Genomic DNA, 15,068 nt, shown 5'->3' with positions numbered 1-15,068 from the left:
TAAAACAGTACATGAGTACTATCAGAAATACCTTTCATCTTGCAAGGCTGAAGCTTCAACACTATGGGCAACGAGAGACCTGTTCTGGCTTTCAAAGTGCATGCAATTTTAAATGAAATTTTCCATGTGAATAGCACAAACTAGAACTGTTACTTTGCTTATAAGGTACCATAGAGAACTGGTATTTAATTACTCAGGGTAAGAAATTCTGATTTCTAGTTTTCTCAGTTACACTACAGAGACTGAACAATTGCTTGTTACTAATGCAACAACTTGAAATTAAAGTGATTAAAAAAAAAGAGAATAATATTGTATATTCATACACATATAAAAAAGGTGAAATGTATTTTAAAATCTTCAAGTAGTCATTAAAGTTTTATCATGAGGCTCTTACCTAAATTCTTATTAATTCATAATTAAAAGGTAGGCTAATGAGGGGGCAAAAGGCTGTACTATAACCTGAAAAGCCCGATAGCCCCATCAATGACCTACCGATTTCTTTTCCTCCACTGGTATTTCTAAAATGGTATCGAAGCTTTTAGAATACAAAATGAAAGTCAATGCCCTTCTCAGTTTAAAATAAGAAACATAGTTTAAAGAACAGAATTGAAATATATCAATGACTGCTTTTCAGAGTTATACAATCTCAATCCTAAAGCACAGAGGTATCACTCTAAAAACTAGGACCTATGCTGGAGTTCCATTCTCTCCTTTGCCGGTCTCCCTCATTAGAGGTGATCTTAGAGTTACATGGTGACAAAACAGATCCCAAACACCACTTCGTTCTGAATGCTGCGCTCCCACCTGCACACATTCCAGCAAACTTAGAATCATTTCAGCTGCCACAACCTGAGTGAGTGCAATAAATTACCGGTTGAGCTAAAAATAAATATTTTATGTTCTCTGGGAATCTGAAAAGCCTGTTTATAAATAGGAGAAAAAATTGTTCCTCAAAAGTGCAGATTTATAGCATTGATTGAAAGAGTTTACACTAAAACTTCACGAATTCAGGCCTTCTTCCCCCCCCCCCCCCTTTAAGAGAGGCAAGGGAGTGGGGGGTGGGGAGCAGGGAGGGGCAGAGGAAGAGGGAGAATCTTCAGATCTCAAGCAGGTTCCACCCTTGGTGTGAAGCCCCACAAGTGGTTTGATGTAGCGATCCTGGGATCATGACCGGAGCCGAAATCAAGAGACAGACCCTTAACCAACTGAGCTACCAGGGGCCCCAGATTCTTCTTCTTCTTTAATTCTTTAACGAAGGAGACATCTTTTTCTTCTGCCTTCCCAGCGGACTGTCCCCAAACTATCACAACTTCATTGAAAATGCCACCAATTTTGATCCTATTGCTCTTCTGCCCAAAAGCAGGAACAACAACAAAAACCTTTAAAACCTCTTTCCTGTCTAACAAATGAAAGACAAGTGAGTGTAGAATTCAGGACACTATATTAGTGGTTTCAGTCTGCGCTGCTGTAATTTCATGTACCCTGCCTATAGGCTATGTCATATGCATCCCCAGTGGACTTCCTTCGCTATGCCCGTTCCCCCTTCCTTCATGCCGTTCCTCCCTGTCATGGCCACAGAAACACCCTCCGATCTTTCATGTCTATGAGCCACTGACCTTCTTGCACCCAGCTTTCTTTATTCCTTCTTTTACACTGCATCTCAATTAGATTTGCTTTTCTACTTGAGGAGCCCGTATTGTTCTTTATGAACACTTCTCCTATGCCTTATCTTTTAGTGAACTAATCGTACACCCGTCTCATTCTCACTAGACATTGCTTTATTCATTTCATATTTCCCCCGGTGTCTTGAACATTCTAAGTACTCATAGAGCTAAAAGAGGTTGAAGAAATAAGAAGACATTGGGGAAGCTTAGACTTATGGAAGAAGTTAATCAGAGTTATCAAGTAACTTATTATAAATTTTAGGTTATCCTAGATTAATACATTTCTACATGCCTCAAGAGAGCATCGGTGCGAATCTTGAAGTTTGAAATGCCTTCTTCTGATTCAAATGTTGTCTCAAAATTAAGCTTAAAGTATTTAGGACCCTTGAGATACAGGGGAAAATGCATGCTTTTGTGATAATCTTAGGACAATTAAGACAAAACTTTTTATTTGTACAAAACCCCAAATGCAATCCCTTTTCTGTATCCCGTGTATGTGAAGCCACACAAACACTACCCAAAAATATCACTACAATTTGTCCTTCTACAACATCAGATTGGAAATGACACCAGTGTACATTGGGAACTTATTTCTTGATAGTCTTTCAGATTTATAGATAAGCTTGAGATCATTCATATAAATATGTGCCTCTCCACCAAAAAGCAAAAGCCACAATCTCAAAAAGGGGAATCTTTCTATGTATTTATCTAGCAGCATCTTCTAAAGATTATTGTACACAGGGTCATTTTAGAATAATGTCATTTGAAGCAACATCATAAGTCAGAGATAATTTTTATCATATTAGAAACAGCAGTATTCTTAAACTTTCAAGAGGAACAAATAAAGATACTTTAACATAATGTTAGTATCTGGATACAAGCAGATAAATTTCAAGTGTCCAATAATATTTTAAAACATATTTAATGCAAAAATTTTTACCTCAGCTAATTTATTTTTTTATTTTTATTTATTTTTTTTAAAGATTGTATTTATTTATTTGACAGAGAGAGATCACAAGCAGGCAGAGAGGCAGGCAGAGAGAGAGGGGGAAGCAGGCTCCATGCTGAGCAGAAAGCCCGATGCGGGGCTCAATCCTAGGACCCTGAGATCATGACCTGAACAGAAGGCAGAGGCTTAACCCACTGAGCCATCCAGGCACCCCTGACCTCAGCTAATTTAAACAAACAAACCACCACCAACGATAAATATCTAGCCAACAAAATATTTAAGGAGCAGGTTTCTAATGTGGCTCGAATCTGAGAATTTCAGAGAAAGAAAAGAGTACTACAGGAAAGAAATTTCTTACCAATCAAAGAAGATAAATAAACCTAATAACTCTTGGCTTGCAGATTCATGTTAAAAGGAAAGTATTACCTTAACTAATTTGAGGATGCCAGGTGGGAGGGAGGAGAGAAAGGGAATCAATGAAAGTCACAGAAAATTCTTGCACTTCATTTTAATGAGGAGCTGAATGGCTCTTTCCCTCACAGCTCTCTACAAGTAGCAAATGGTATAATTAGAATTTAATTTATTCTTGCTTCCCTGACCATTTATCTAGCGAAGGTACAAACAGAAAGAGCAGAGGCCTCTAATGGATGATGGGAAGTGGCGCGGTGACAGAGGGCTCCCGATGAAGGAAAGTGAGTGGTCTTTCCATTTACGGGTGTTCACTTTATGAAGTCTCCTGCCGGTATATCGAATTCTAATCTAAGCATGTCGTGCTCACTTGAGTTTTCTTATCTTGAAAATGGGAAGCTAACAGTTCATTTGAAGTATTCCCTCTAATGAAAACAAGTCTAAATGAGACTTGTTCCTATTTCACACAAGCGTGTGTTTGCTTACTGTTGGAGAGACTGACAGTTATGTGAAGATATTTCAACTTCCAAATATCTAGATCCCCTTCCCCTTTATTCCCATGATAAAATGTTTTAAAAACTGCACACCAGGTATGGAGGGTGAGGATACATTGTAACCTTTACCATTCTCATGAAAAATAGGAGGAAAAGACTCCTATTTTAAATGAGAAAATTACAGGCTACCTTCGGCTGAAGGCCAGTGCTAGAAAAATACATTAAAACACACACACACACACAAAACTGTTTTTCCTCCTTGTCTATCACGGATGTCCTCTTCCTCCAAGCCCTTTCTCTGACCCACCCTCGCCCGCCCCAACCCCAACACATATGCACTCTCTGGCTTCTATCATCAGCTTAAATACTGCACTAATTAGGCAACCAAGTGCTTACTATGTACTTATTAGGAATTATGTTAAATAAAAAGAGAGGAAGGAGAGAAAGAGCTGATTTGGATTTCAAATTTGTTAAAAAAAAAAGGCAACTATTTTGAATGAAAATGTCAACTATTACAACTTCTACTGCTCCTTCATGTCTACCTGTTACTTTTGGTTTTATTCCAGACCTGAGTAGTAGAAGGATTTAGGTATTTGGAAGGTAACTATTCTCCTAGATAAGGTACTATTAGTCTTCCATTTTATAAAGTAAGAAAAATAAGACAGACAAACCAAGAAACACTCTTAACTCTGGTTCCCAGAGGTACCGGGTGTGTGTGTGTGTTGGGGGAGGCATGGCGGATGGGGATTAAGTAGTGCACTTGTGACGAGGAGTACTGGGTGATGTATGCAAGTGCTGAACAACTTCTAAACCTGAAATTAATATAACACTGTATATTAATAATACCAGAATTTAAAACAATAAGGAAATATTTTTTATGTCATAAATCAATCTTCCTGTTCATTTAAAAAAAAGGTAAGAAAAATAAGTGGAGTTGGGGCAAAGATGTAGTATGTTACTCGCCTCCACAAAGTAAATTCTAGAGTAGGAAGTAAGACTCAGTTCTGACAGACCCATAGCCAGTAAGGAGATTGAAGCAGTCATAAAAAATCTCCAACAAACAAGAGCCCAGGGCCAGATGGCTTCCCAGGAGAGTTCTACCAAACATTTAAAGAAGAACTAATTCCTATTCTCCTGAAACTGTTCCAAAAAATAGAAATGGAAGGAAAACTACCAAACTCATTTTATGAGACCAGCATCACCTTGATCCCAAAACCAGACAAGGATCCCATCAAAAAAGAGAATTACAGACCAATATCCTTGATGAACACAGATGCGAAAATTCTCATCAAAATACAAGCCAATAGGATCCAACAGTACATTAAAAGGATTATTCACCACGACCAAGTGGGATTTATTCCAGAGCTGCAAGGTTGGTTCAACATCCGCAAATCAATGTGATACAATATATTAATAAAAGAAAGAACAAGAACCATATGATACTCTCAATAGATGCTGAAAAAGCATTTGGCAAAGTATAGCATCCTTTCCTGATCAATACTCTTCAAAGTATAAGGATAGAGGATACATCCCTCAATATCATCAAAGCCATCTATGAAAAACCCACCATAAATATCATTCTCAATGGAGAAACACTGAGAGCTTTTCTGTTAAGGTCAGGAACACTGCAGGGATGTCCATTATCACCACTGCTATTCAACAGAGTACTAGAGGTCCTAGCCTCAGCAGACAACAAAAAGAAATTAAAGGCATCCAAGTAGGCAAAGAAGAAGTCAAACTATCACTCTTTGCAAATGATATAATATTATATGTGGAAAATCCAAAAGATTCCACTCCAAATCTGCTAGAACTTGCACAGGAATTCAGTCAAGTGTCAGGATATAAAATCAATGCACAGAAATCAGTTGCATTTCTTTACACCAACAACAAGACAGAAGAAAAAAATTAAGGAGTCAATCCCATTTACAAGACTCAGTTCTGATTCCAGAGCCTGGTTCATCTGTGTTGATAATATGGTTAGCCCTGTTAAAATTGAGCTACTAAGTATGCCGTCTCCTTGTCAGTTTATAAAAACTTTTTGTTAAATTTGAAAGGGAAGAAAACACTGGGATTCCAGTTATCCTAGACACCAGGAGGGTCTTGCATCTAGAAAGCACTTAACGAATGTGACATTTAACCAGTTTGGATGAGGAACTATAAAGATAGAAGGGGAGAAGCAAACTCCAAGGCAGGATCACAGAAACTGAGAACCCCAAGATCCCAGATGGACTCAGTCTTCTGTCAGATGTTAGCTGAAGCCAGCCTCTTAGGTTTCCCAACAGAGAAATGGGAAGAGGAGTTAGGCTTTTTCTACTACATGTAAATTATGATGTACCTTGTGGTCTACTGAAGTTCCTTCATAAAGATAATAAAAGAGAAAAAGAGGAGTCATCTCTTTTACACTCTTTATTACATTAACTATAGGTAGATCCTTCTTTATAATCCGCCATAGAAGTTGAACAACTAGACTGAAATCATCAATCTTAGACATATAATTTTGGTTAAAACTTTATGTCTGAGGGACGCCTGGGTGGCTCAGTTGGTTAAGCAGCTGCCTTCGGCTCAGGTCATGATCCCAGCGTCCTGGGATCGAGTCCCACATCGGGCTGCTTGCTCCGCAGGGAGCCTGCTTCTCCCTCTGACTCTGCCTTCCACTCTGCCTGTGCTCGCTCTCGCTCGCTCTCTCTCTGACAAATAAATAAATAAAATCTTTAAAAAAAAAAAACTTTATGTCTGATTGTAACATGAAATTTACTTTGAGAATATAAACATTGCATTATTAATATACACAACATATGAGATTAAACCTTAAAGAATCTTAATGAGGATATTTAGCTAGAACTAAACAAGATTAAAATTCAGCTTTCACTAAGAGATATTGAACAATTTACTCAATGTTCTCTGGGACATTAAAATGTATCAATAATTAGGACATGAACATTCACATAGAAAACATTTAAAGAAATCTTCAAAACTGAAGTCACTATTAGTATTTCATACCTCCAGTTAACATAATAAAATTTCATACCTATAGCCTACGAAATTATAACACCAATTTAAAAAATGGTAACCTTCCATACAAAAATTAACAGCCAGTATGTTCTAGGGCTTAAAAGGGCAGGTTTATATTAGTGCCAAAACTGTATAACATATTATGTAAAAGGATCTGGAAATAAGATGTCTTCAATGAATTGGCTAAAATAATTATATAAGTATTTCCAAAATCCATTAAAAATCCATCCAAAATCCATTACAAAATAAATTGTAGTATGTAGCAAAATATAACCAATCAATTCATGGTAGAGCTCATTCCAACACTCATCTCAAGACAAGTATGATCAGGTATGAATGAAAAATAATAAAGGCTAGAGGCGCCTGGGTGGCTCAGTGGGTTAAGTAAGCCTTTGCCTTCGGCTCAGGTCATAATTTCAGGGTCCTGGGATCGAGCCCCGCATTCAGCTCTCTGCTCAGTGGGGAGCCTGCTTCCTCCTCTCTTTCTCTGCCTGCATCTCTGCCTACTTGTGATCTTTGTCTGTCAAATAAATAAATAAAATCTTAAAAAAAAAAATAATAGAGGCTAAAGAGAAAAAAAAAGAAAAAAACCCAGAAAAAGAAAAAACCCAGCAGCTCCTTCTGATACAGGCTCTAGGTTGTAGAAATATACAATCGAAGATAATAAGCACTCCATTTTCAGAAAACATTATAAGAATGCTTTTGTAAGTACTTTTTCTTCCATTTACGTGTTTAGATGACCTTGGGGGAAACCTTTACAGATCATTATATTTAAAATAGATGATATATTTAAAATGCTGAATGAAGGTACTGAGGTGAGTCATGGCAATGGGTCACGGCAAACTCCCACCGCTCCTCCCCTTTGTTTTGAATGCCACACTAGACATTTTGACTCTTCATATCCTACCCTCGAATCTCTGAAGTTAAATATTATTATACAAAGTTTTCATTATCACTTAACCTTGACATACGAGCACATGTGCGCACATATGCACAGGCACACAGACACAGACACACAGAAGTTGAATACATGTCATAATTCACATTTCTTTTTTTCTTGAGTATATGCTGAACTCATCACGTGCAAACCATTACTTTGAAGGAATTGATTATTCTTCTAAAATAACAATTAAAGATCAATAGGGAAGCATCACTTTAATATTACAGTCTTCAAAAGAGGCAAAGCCTCCTTCAGCGGAGGGAAGAGGACAACCGTCTGATCTCAGAGCCAGAAATGTCATGGAAGCAAATACTAGAAAATATTAGAGGACAACTTTGCCAAGGGCCTACCAAGAATTCTAAACTCAGTGATTTTTGCTGCTGCCTCTTTGGTTCGCTGCAAGCTAAAATTCTTTCCTGGGTCTATAAATGATAGTGGTGATATCTTTCAAGTCAGAGCTCAACACACGTGCCGTCTCTTTCAGTTTTACGGAGAAAGAGTTTATTCTGTTAGAGGGACCTGGAAGTGGTGTCTTTATGTCTGGGAGAAGTTCATTTTACCTGGATGCACAAGGTGACTGTCTTGGACACAATTCCAGTGGCCTATTTATGATATGCTATAGTCAACTTTTTTCCAGATTAGACAGGATCAGGTGAGTTAAAAAAAAAAAAAAAAAAAGAAACAGTGCTGATTCTCCCACCAACAAGTTATTAATAAGAAAAAGTTTTGGCAGATGAAATAAGGGAAGGTGAAATAAATCTCCCACAGACTGTCTAGTGTTTTTGCATTAAAATTAAATCATTACTTAGAACTGTCTTCCTGACTTCTTTTAAGTTTTAATGAGCTTCTGATTATTTATAACTTGGAGATAATTAAAGGTCTTCAGGGAAGTGCCACACCAGGCAAATAAATAAATAAATAAACAACAACAACCAAAAAACAAACCACTCCCAACCCTTTATACTACTTTACTACCTCCTATCAGTAGAGTTTGAGAAGACTGTTTAGCTTCTGGGGCGCCTGGGTGGCTCAGTGGGTTAAAGCCTCTGCCTTCAGTTCAGGTCATGATCCCAGGGTCCTGGGATTGAGCCCCACATCGGGCTCTCTGCTCAGCGGAGAGCCTGCTTCCTCCTCTCTCTCTCTGCCTACTTGTGATCTCTGTCTGTCAATAAATAAATAAAATCTTTAAAAGAAAAAAAAAAAAGACTGTTTAGCTTCTGCTTTGCTTATTTCTTACCTTGGCTCCTTCTAAAGGCAAATCATGGCGTCTGTGTTTCCGCATAAGCACGGGGTCAGAGCCCATTCTACTGTGCCTTCCATTTACATTTGAACTTGCTGTGATTCCAGGCTTTGGAGAGCCATCCCCTAAGAGTCGACATCCCACTGACTGATTAGTTCCAAACACATCCCGGGGGCACCAGGCTTCAAGAGGCATTGGCTGGTCTCGGGAAGGCACACTTTCCACATGATGGAAGTGGCGACTCAGTCTATTGTCAGGTGGGATTGGGGGAGGTCTCTCAGGTGGAGGTGGAGGAGGATCTCTTAAGGGAGGAGGTGGTGCCGGGAGTGGTTTATCTTGTTTTCTCACCATGCAAGGAGAAGACTGAAGAGATACAATAGAAAAATAAATAAATTAGAAGTTGTACCACACACTGAAAAGTGATTTCCAGACTAGTCTATTATCATTTTGTTTTCTAAGCCATAGCGGAATTTTAGCAGATTCCTGTGTCACCTTTTAATGTTTCTTTTTATCATCCATTTATTACATTTTTAAAAAATTAGTGAAAAGCTTATATATGTCATTAGAATTTTTTGAAGAAAATGAATACATAAACTTAACATAAAATGTTAAGGACTATACTAAACATAAAATGTTAAACTAAACACAAATGAATGAAAATGAATACATAAACTAAACATAAAGTGTTAAGGACTGTAAAGAAAGACTCTACAGGAAACAGGAGCAGAGTATCAAAATTATGTGATGATTTTGACAGACTGAAAATAATATTTAATCGTTAATTTATTTGCACCTTTACACAATTAAGGAGAGGGAAAGAAAACTATCAAAGTTGTTGTTGTTTTGCTTTTGAAAGAGCAGCTTGATTTGTAATATCTCCGAAAGAATGAACGTGTTGGTGTTGCCGTTTTCGTATTTGCTACTGCAACATAAAGCAACTGCTAAGGGGGCAAATCTGCTTTGATCCTATTTTACCAGTTATTACCAGAAGAGTGGAAAATCACAAATAATAGAGCAGCATTATTTGTAGAACTTATCTGAATTTTTATGGATCCTTAAAAAGATAAAAATCAGTCTAAATCCCATCTGGAATTATGAAGGTACATGTACCTGAACTGAATCTATGTGACTTTTATGGTTTTGTTTTTCGATAGACGGTTCATCTGATGAATGATTTTGTGCTTTTATGGGTAGAAAATACTATAGAAAAAAGGAATGTGCTGTACGTTTACATAATTCTAACTAAATACCATCCTATAAAGTCTTAATCTAATCTTAAAACCAAGTTAACTGTAATCAAGATCAACTACTACTAAAATATTGTGCTTCTGATTCATTTTAGACTCTAAAGCATATTACCAAATGGAATGAACTTTTTAAGTCTTATATTTAATAAAGCAAAATAAGCCCTTATCAAATTTTGGGGAAAAAAGTCCTCATAAAACTAAAACAAACTATAGGCTTAGATTTACATAGTTAGAATTCTGTCTTTGAAATTAAAGAGTAAAGTAATTACTTTGCAAATATTATAATTCTTTGTAATTAATTCCTTCGGGTATAAAAAGTACTATACAAATAGCTCCCTCTTCTGAGTCACCTTGAGATATGGCTGATACTTTATCACATCGTAAGCCCTTATGCAAATATACCCCCATTACATTTTTTCTTGTCATGACATGGTGAAAATGAGTGTAAAATATCATTCGATAAGGGGATGTAATTTGTTTTAATACTTATAATGACTTTTTAAATCCATTCTACAGAATAACCATGTTTACTCTTCTACGCATTTTTGCAGATCAGGTAGGTATTATAGACATACGTTCTCTCTGATTAATTATGTAACTTTTACAGTAATAAAGCAAAAATATGGTAGTAGGCTTACTATAAACAAAATGAGAAACACATCAAAGTTCTTCATAAACAATTAAGAGCACAAGAAACTCAAGGAATAGAATTCAAAGGACCCTGAGCAATCAATAAGTGTCACTTAAATTACCTGTGTTTCTAATAAAATCTGTTTACCTTTGGTGAACCAGTTGGGCTGCCACAGGGAGACCGAACTATGCCTTTCTGGATTAGATCCAGGCGAGGAGGCACTGGTGGCAGGCTTAGATGAGGGATCTGGAGAGGATCTGGATGTGGCTTTCTTCTCTGTGCAAGGGGAGAGGATCCTGGCGATGTGACTGGGGAATTTTGCCTGTCAGTGCACTAGAACAGAGAAGGAGAAAGATGACGCTGATTTGATGTGTAAAGTGTATGCCTTTCAGTTCTTAAGGAAGACATTTGGTTTGAGAAGGTATCTGCCATTGAACATCTGTTAAACTCAGTTTACTCTGATTAATAGATGGAAAGTGCTCACACTGTCCCTCAAGGGCAGTATTATATAAAGAATAAATGGGTAAGTTTCTCTTACATACTGCAGACAAGGCCTAGTAAAAAAGAAGAGTAAAACCACAGTTTAAAAACAATCAAATGGAAACATTTCCTGCAAAAAACCATCCACATTTTATGAGGAAGCCAGAAATACACAATGCAGTAATGCACATTGCTCTTGGTTTCTGTACTATAGAGTTTTCTTAAATCTTTGATGTATAGTATATTCTAGAACTTAGAAGTCATTTTGCTCCATACAAAGTATCCACTGCATAGCCTACTTTCCTACCAACCAATTAAATCAGGCAGCGTCTAAAAAATAAAAATGTGTATGTAAAATAAGAACAGCCCAATTGTTTTTTCCCCAGGATTTCACATGGAAAAGAAATCCTCAAGTGAAATGTTTTTCTTTGCTACTAAAGGTTTTCTTCTTTGTCTTCTAGATAAAATGGCATCGAAAAGCTAGTAATAAGTACTTTGATTTGTACATATGTAACCTTCTTTCATTTTGGAATTTTTCTTTTAATGTGACACAACCTGATTGTGATTTCATACAAAACCATACCAATTAATCAAATAGCCTTACCAAAGTAAACAATATTCTGCTATGAAATATCAGGCAGTTTCCTTTTCCAGGCTAAGTTACTAGCTCTTTGGAGATCTAGGTTTTATTTTTATACCTACTATGCTTTGAAAGTCATCTGTTTCCTAATGCTAGTATTTTTAGAGTGTTAGGCTTGTTGCTAACCATTTTTCTCCTAACATTACTCCCCTTTTTAAGAGCAGCCAATGTCAACAACTGATGATTTAATTTGAGCTGTAGCGGGTGCCTGGGTGGCTCAGTGGGTTTAGCCGCTGCCTTCAGCTCGGGTCACGATCTCAGGGTCCTGGGATTGAGTCCCGAATCGGGCTCTCTGCTCAGCAGGGATCCTGCTTCCTCCTCTCTCTCTCTGCCTGCCTCTCTGCCTACTTGTAATCTCTCTCTGTCAAATAAATAAATAAATCTTAAAATAAAAAAAAAAATTTGAGCTGTAGCAACAGTGACAAAGATTTGGCCATTCTGTCTTTATCTGAGAGGGCATGATCGATTTGTGTTCATACCACACTTAGCTACATTGTGTAAAGTTTTTTCTAATTAACTAAAATTGGAGTTTGTTTGGTGTTTTTCTCAAGATTAGACCAGGGCTATGGGGCTTTGGAAGGAAGACGAAAGTGAAGTAATATATTAACCACATTATATCAAGGGACACACCACCAACAAGATTCATCCTTGTTGATGCTGACCTTGATTACATGGCTAAGATATGATCTGTCAAGGTTTCTTCCCTGTCAAGTTACTCCTTTTTTCTTCCCCCTTCCATTCTATACTCTCTGCATGGAATTCAGACCACACTTACAGAGTGGGGAGTTATGGTCCCTACTGTAAAGGCTTTTTTTTTTTTCTTCACAGATTTGTTTTTCTATTGGGAGGGGGCAAGGCACAGGGAGAGAAACTTCAAACCGACTCCCTGCTGAGCAGGGAGGTCAACGTGGGGCTTCATCTCAGGACCCATGAGATCATGACCTGAGCCGAAACCAAGAGACAGATGCTTAACAGACTGAGCCACAAAGCACCCTGAGGCTTCTTAAAAATAAATTTGAATGGTTACACAAAATCATCTAGACTATACCTCAGATATGCCTGAATATTGTCATGAAATTGCTAAACTGTCAATTCTTTGTTTCTCTCAAGGGTGCCAACTAATAAAATAGGTCAACAAATTTATCCATAATATCACATGACAATTTTAAGAACCTTTCCTTCTCTTTAGTACTTCCATGATTCTTTTTTATATTTCTCACCCTGTGAGAGGCAAAGAAACACAAATAAACCAAAAAACCAAACTCAATTATCATTAAATTAGAAGAGAAAAAGTAGAAACTCCGTAGTCATAACAAACTGATTTTAACACAGCCAATGATTTTTAAATAAAATAACGATTCTACCCAAAAAGACATGGAGCTTCACATGACCAGGAATCTGAACCTTCCGGAATAAAAATGATCATACACATAAGAGAAAGAAATCCTGATATAAACTATGTGCGTCACAGTATCATGGTATTTTAGATCAGGAGATGTCTCAGAATCTCTTAATTCTCCACCATTCCCATTAGGATAAATTACATTCTCTGAGAATTAGCAAAATATCACCCGATAAAAATGCTTTGTTGATCTTTGTTGATCTGGTTATTGTGCTTTACAAAACAGACCCAAGAAGCAAAACTATCCACAGTCACTATTCCAAACTACACACACACACACACACACACACACAGATCAACAAAGTATTTTTAACACTGTATGTGTGTGTGTGTGTGTGTGTTGTGTGTGAATATATAGCACTTTATCCATTTAGTTGTTAAGAGAGAAAGTTTTCAGGGCTAGGTGCACACAAAGCAGACGCTGAATAAAACCTCTGCCCCTCTGAGCACTTTTCTTCCACAACTCTCTTCCTGCTTCCTTCATTACCTGAAAAAGAGAATTCGGACATAGCCAACAGCCCACCAACACTATTAGACCTTGACTTTTGCTTTAACTATTAATATTTAAAGTTACCAAATTCTTAATATGTTTAAATAAAGGGTTTGATTTGATGTGAAATGACTGTTAGTTATTGAAAGGGTATACTGAAAATCCTCAGGAGAGACATCGAAACCCATGTGTGTGGTGCAGCAATAACCTTGAACTTCTAGATACCTCCCCAAAAGCACACTCTCAACAGCTTCGTGAATATAACTAGAAGCAGACTTTGCTTAAGCACAATTCATACTAAGTCTCAAGGTGATTATATAGCATCCTCCTGAAAAAACTAATTCATTTTGAAGCATTACAATATCTGTAAGTTGACTTAGAAGGATTTTATGGAAGATATATTTGTAAGTGAAGAAAAAAAGAACATTTCATCATTACTGATTATGTGGACTAAATTTACCATAATGTATTTATTTTCCTGAGTTCTCCTGAATTATAGTAAAATCCCCACGTAAGAGTAGATAATTTAACAATGCCTTTTAGATTAATAATGCAATTATTATTTGCTGAACCTTTCGCTCTATGAACAATTCTGTAATTAAGAGTACAGTGGGGTGCCTAGGTGACTTCGTCGTTAAGTTTTGCTTTCACCTCAGGTCATGATCCCAGCATCCTGGGATGGAGCCCTGCATCTAGCTCTCTGCTCAGCAGGAAGCTTGCTTCTCCCTCTCCCACTCCCACTGGTTGTGTTCCTTCTCTCACTGTGTTTCTCTCTGTCAAATAAATAAATAAAATCTTAAAAAAAAAAAAAGAGTACTGAAACTCTGCATTAACTTTTATTGCTGGCAAAATTCAATGCTAACTATGAACATCTGTAAACATTCTTAGCAGGCAGTTTTAGTAGAGGTTATGTAAATGGCCACTTGAAATTTATTTGGATAATCACCATTTTCCTTCTTATTTGATAGTCTAAGGAGAAAAGACACCAAACACAATGCTTGACACCCCAGCTCATAATTAAATTTTTCGATGAGACATTAAAAATTCATGACATCAAAACTCATCAACTCAATGAGAATGGAAAGGTGGCCCTTTTTTCCCTTCTGAAAATAAAGAGAAGCAAATAGATTGATTTAATGTAGATCTAAAATTATTTCTCCTTTAAACTGTACTCTGTCAGTATATAATATTGGAATATTTAACGGTTTTTAATTTATTTTTTATTTTCAGCATAACAGTATTCATTATTTTTTCCCCACACCCAGTGCTCCATGCAATCCATGCCCTCTAAAATACCCACCACCTGGCACCCCGACTTCCCACCCCCCGCCCCTTCAAACCCCTCAGATTGTTTTTCAGAGTCCATAGTCTCTCATGGTTCACCTCCCCTTCCAATTTCCCCCAACTCCCTTCTCCTATCTCCCCATGTCCTCCATGCTATTTGTTATGCTCCACTTATTTGTGGAGCATA

General features: G+C 37.2%; 1 protein-coding gene across 4 annotated transcripts in view; it reads right to left on the bottom strand.

The window, feature by feature from the left end:
* CBLB (Cbl proto-oncogene B) overlaps nucleotides 1-15,068 on the bottom strand; it is a 222,869-nt gene that overhangs the window by 49,808 nt on the left and 157,993 nt on the right. For all 4 annotated transcript variants that reach the window (XM_059392040.1, XM_059392041.1, XM_059392042.1 and 1 more), the window contains exons 11-12: nucleotides 10,733-10,918; nucleotides 8,705-9,070 (exon numbers count right to left, since the gene is read on the bottom strand). In XM_059392040.1, the coding sequence (XP_059248023.1) occupies nucleotides 8,705-9,070; nucleotides 10,733-10,918 (552 nt within the window). The remainder of the gene's footprint in view (nucleotides 1-8,704; nucleotides 9,071-10,732; nucleotides 10,919-15,068) is intronic.

The sequence above is a fragment of the Mustela nigripes genome, chromosome 2 (genome assembly GCF_022355385.1).
Source record: "Mustela nigripes isolate SB6536 chromosome 2, MUSNIG.SB6536, whole genome shotgun sequence".
Classification (NCBI taxonomy): domain Eukaryota; kingdom Metazoa; phylum Chordata; class Mammalia; order Carnivora; family Mustelidae; genus Mustela; species Mustela nigripes.
This window is presented reverse-complemented; position numbering and strand designations above follow the sequence as displayed.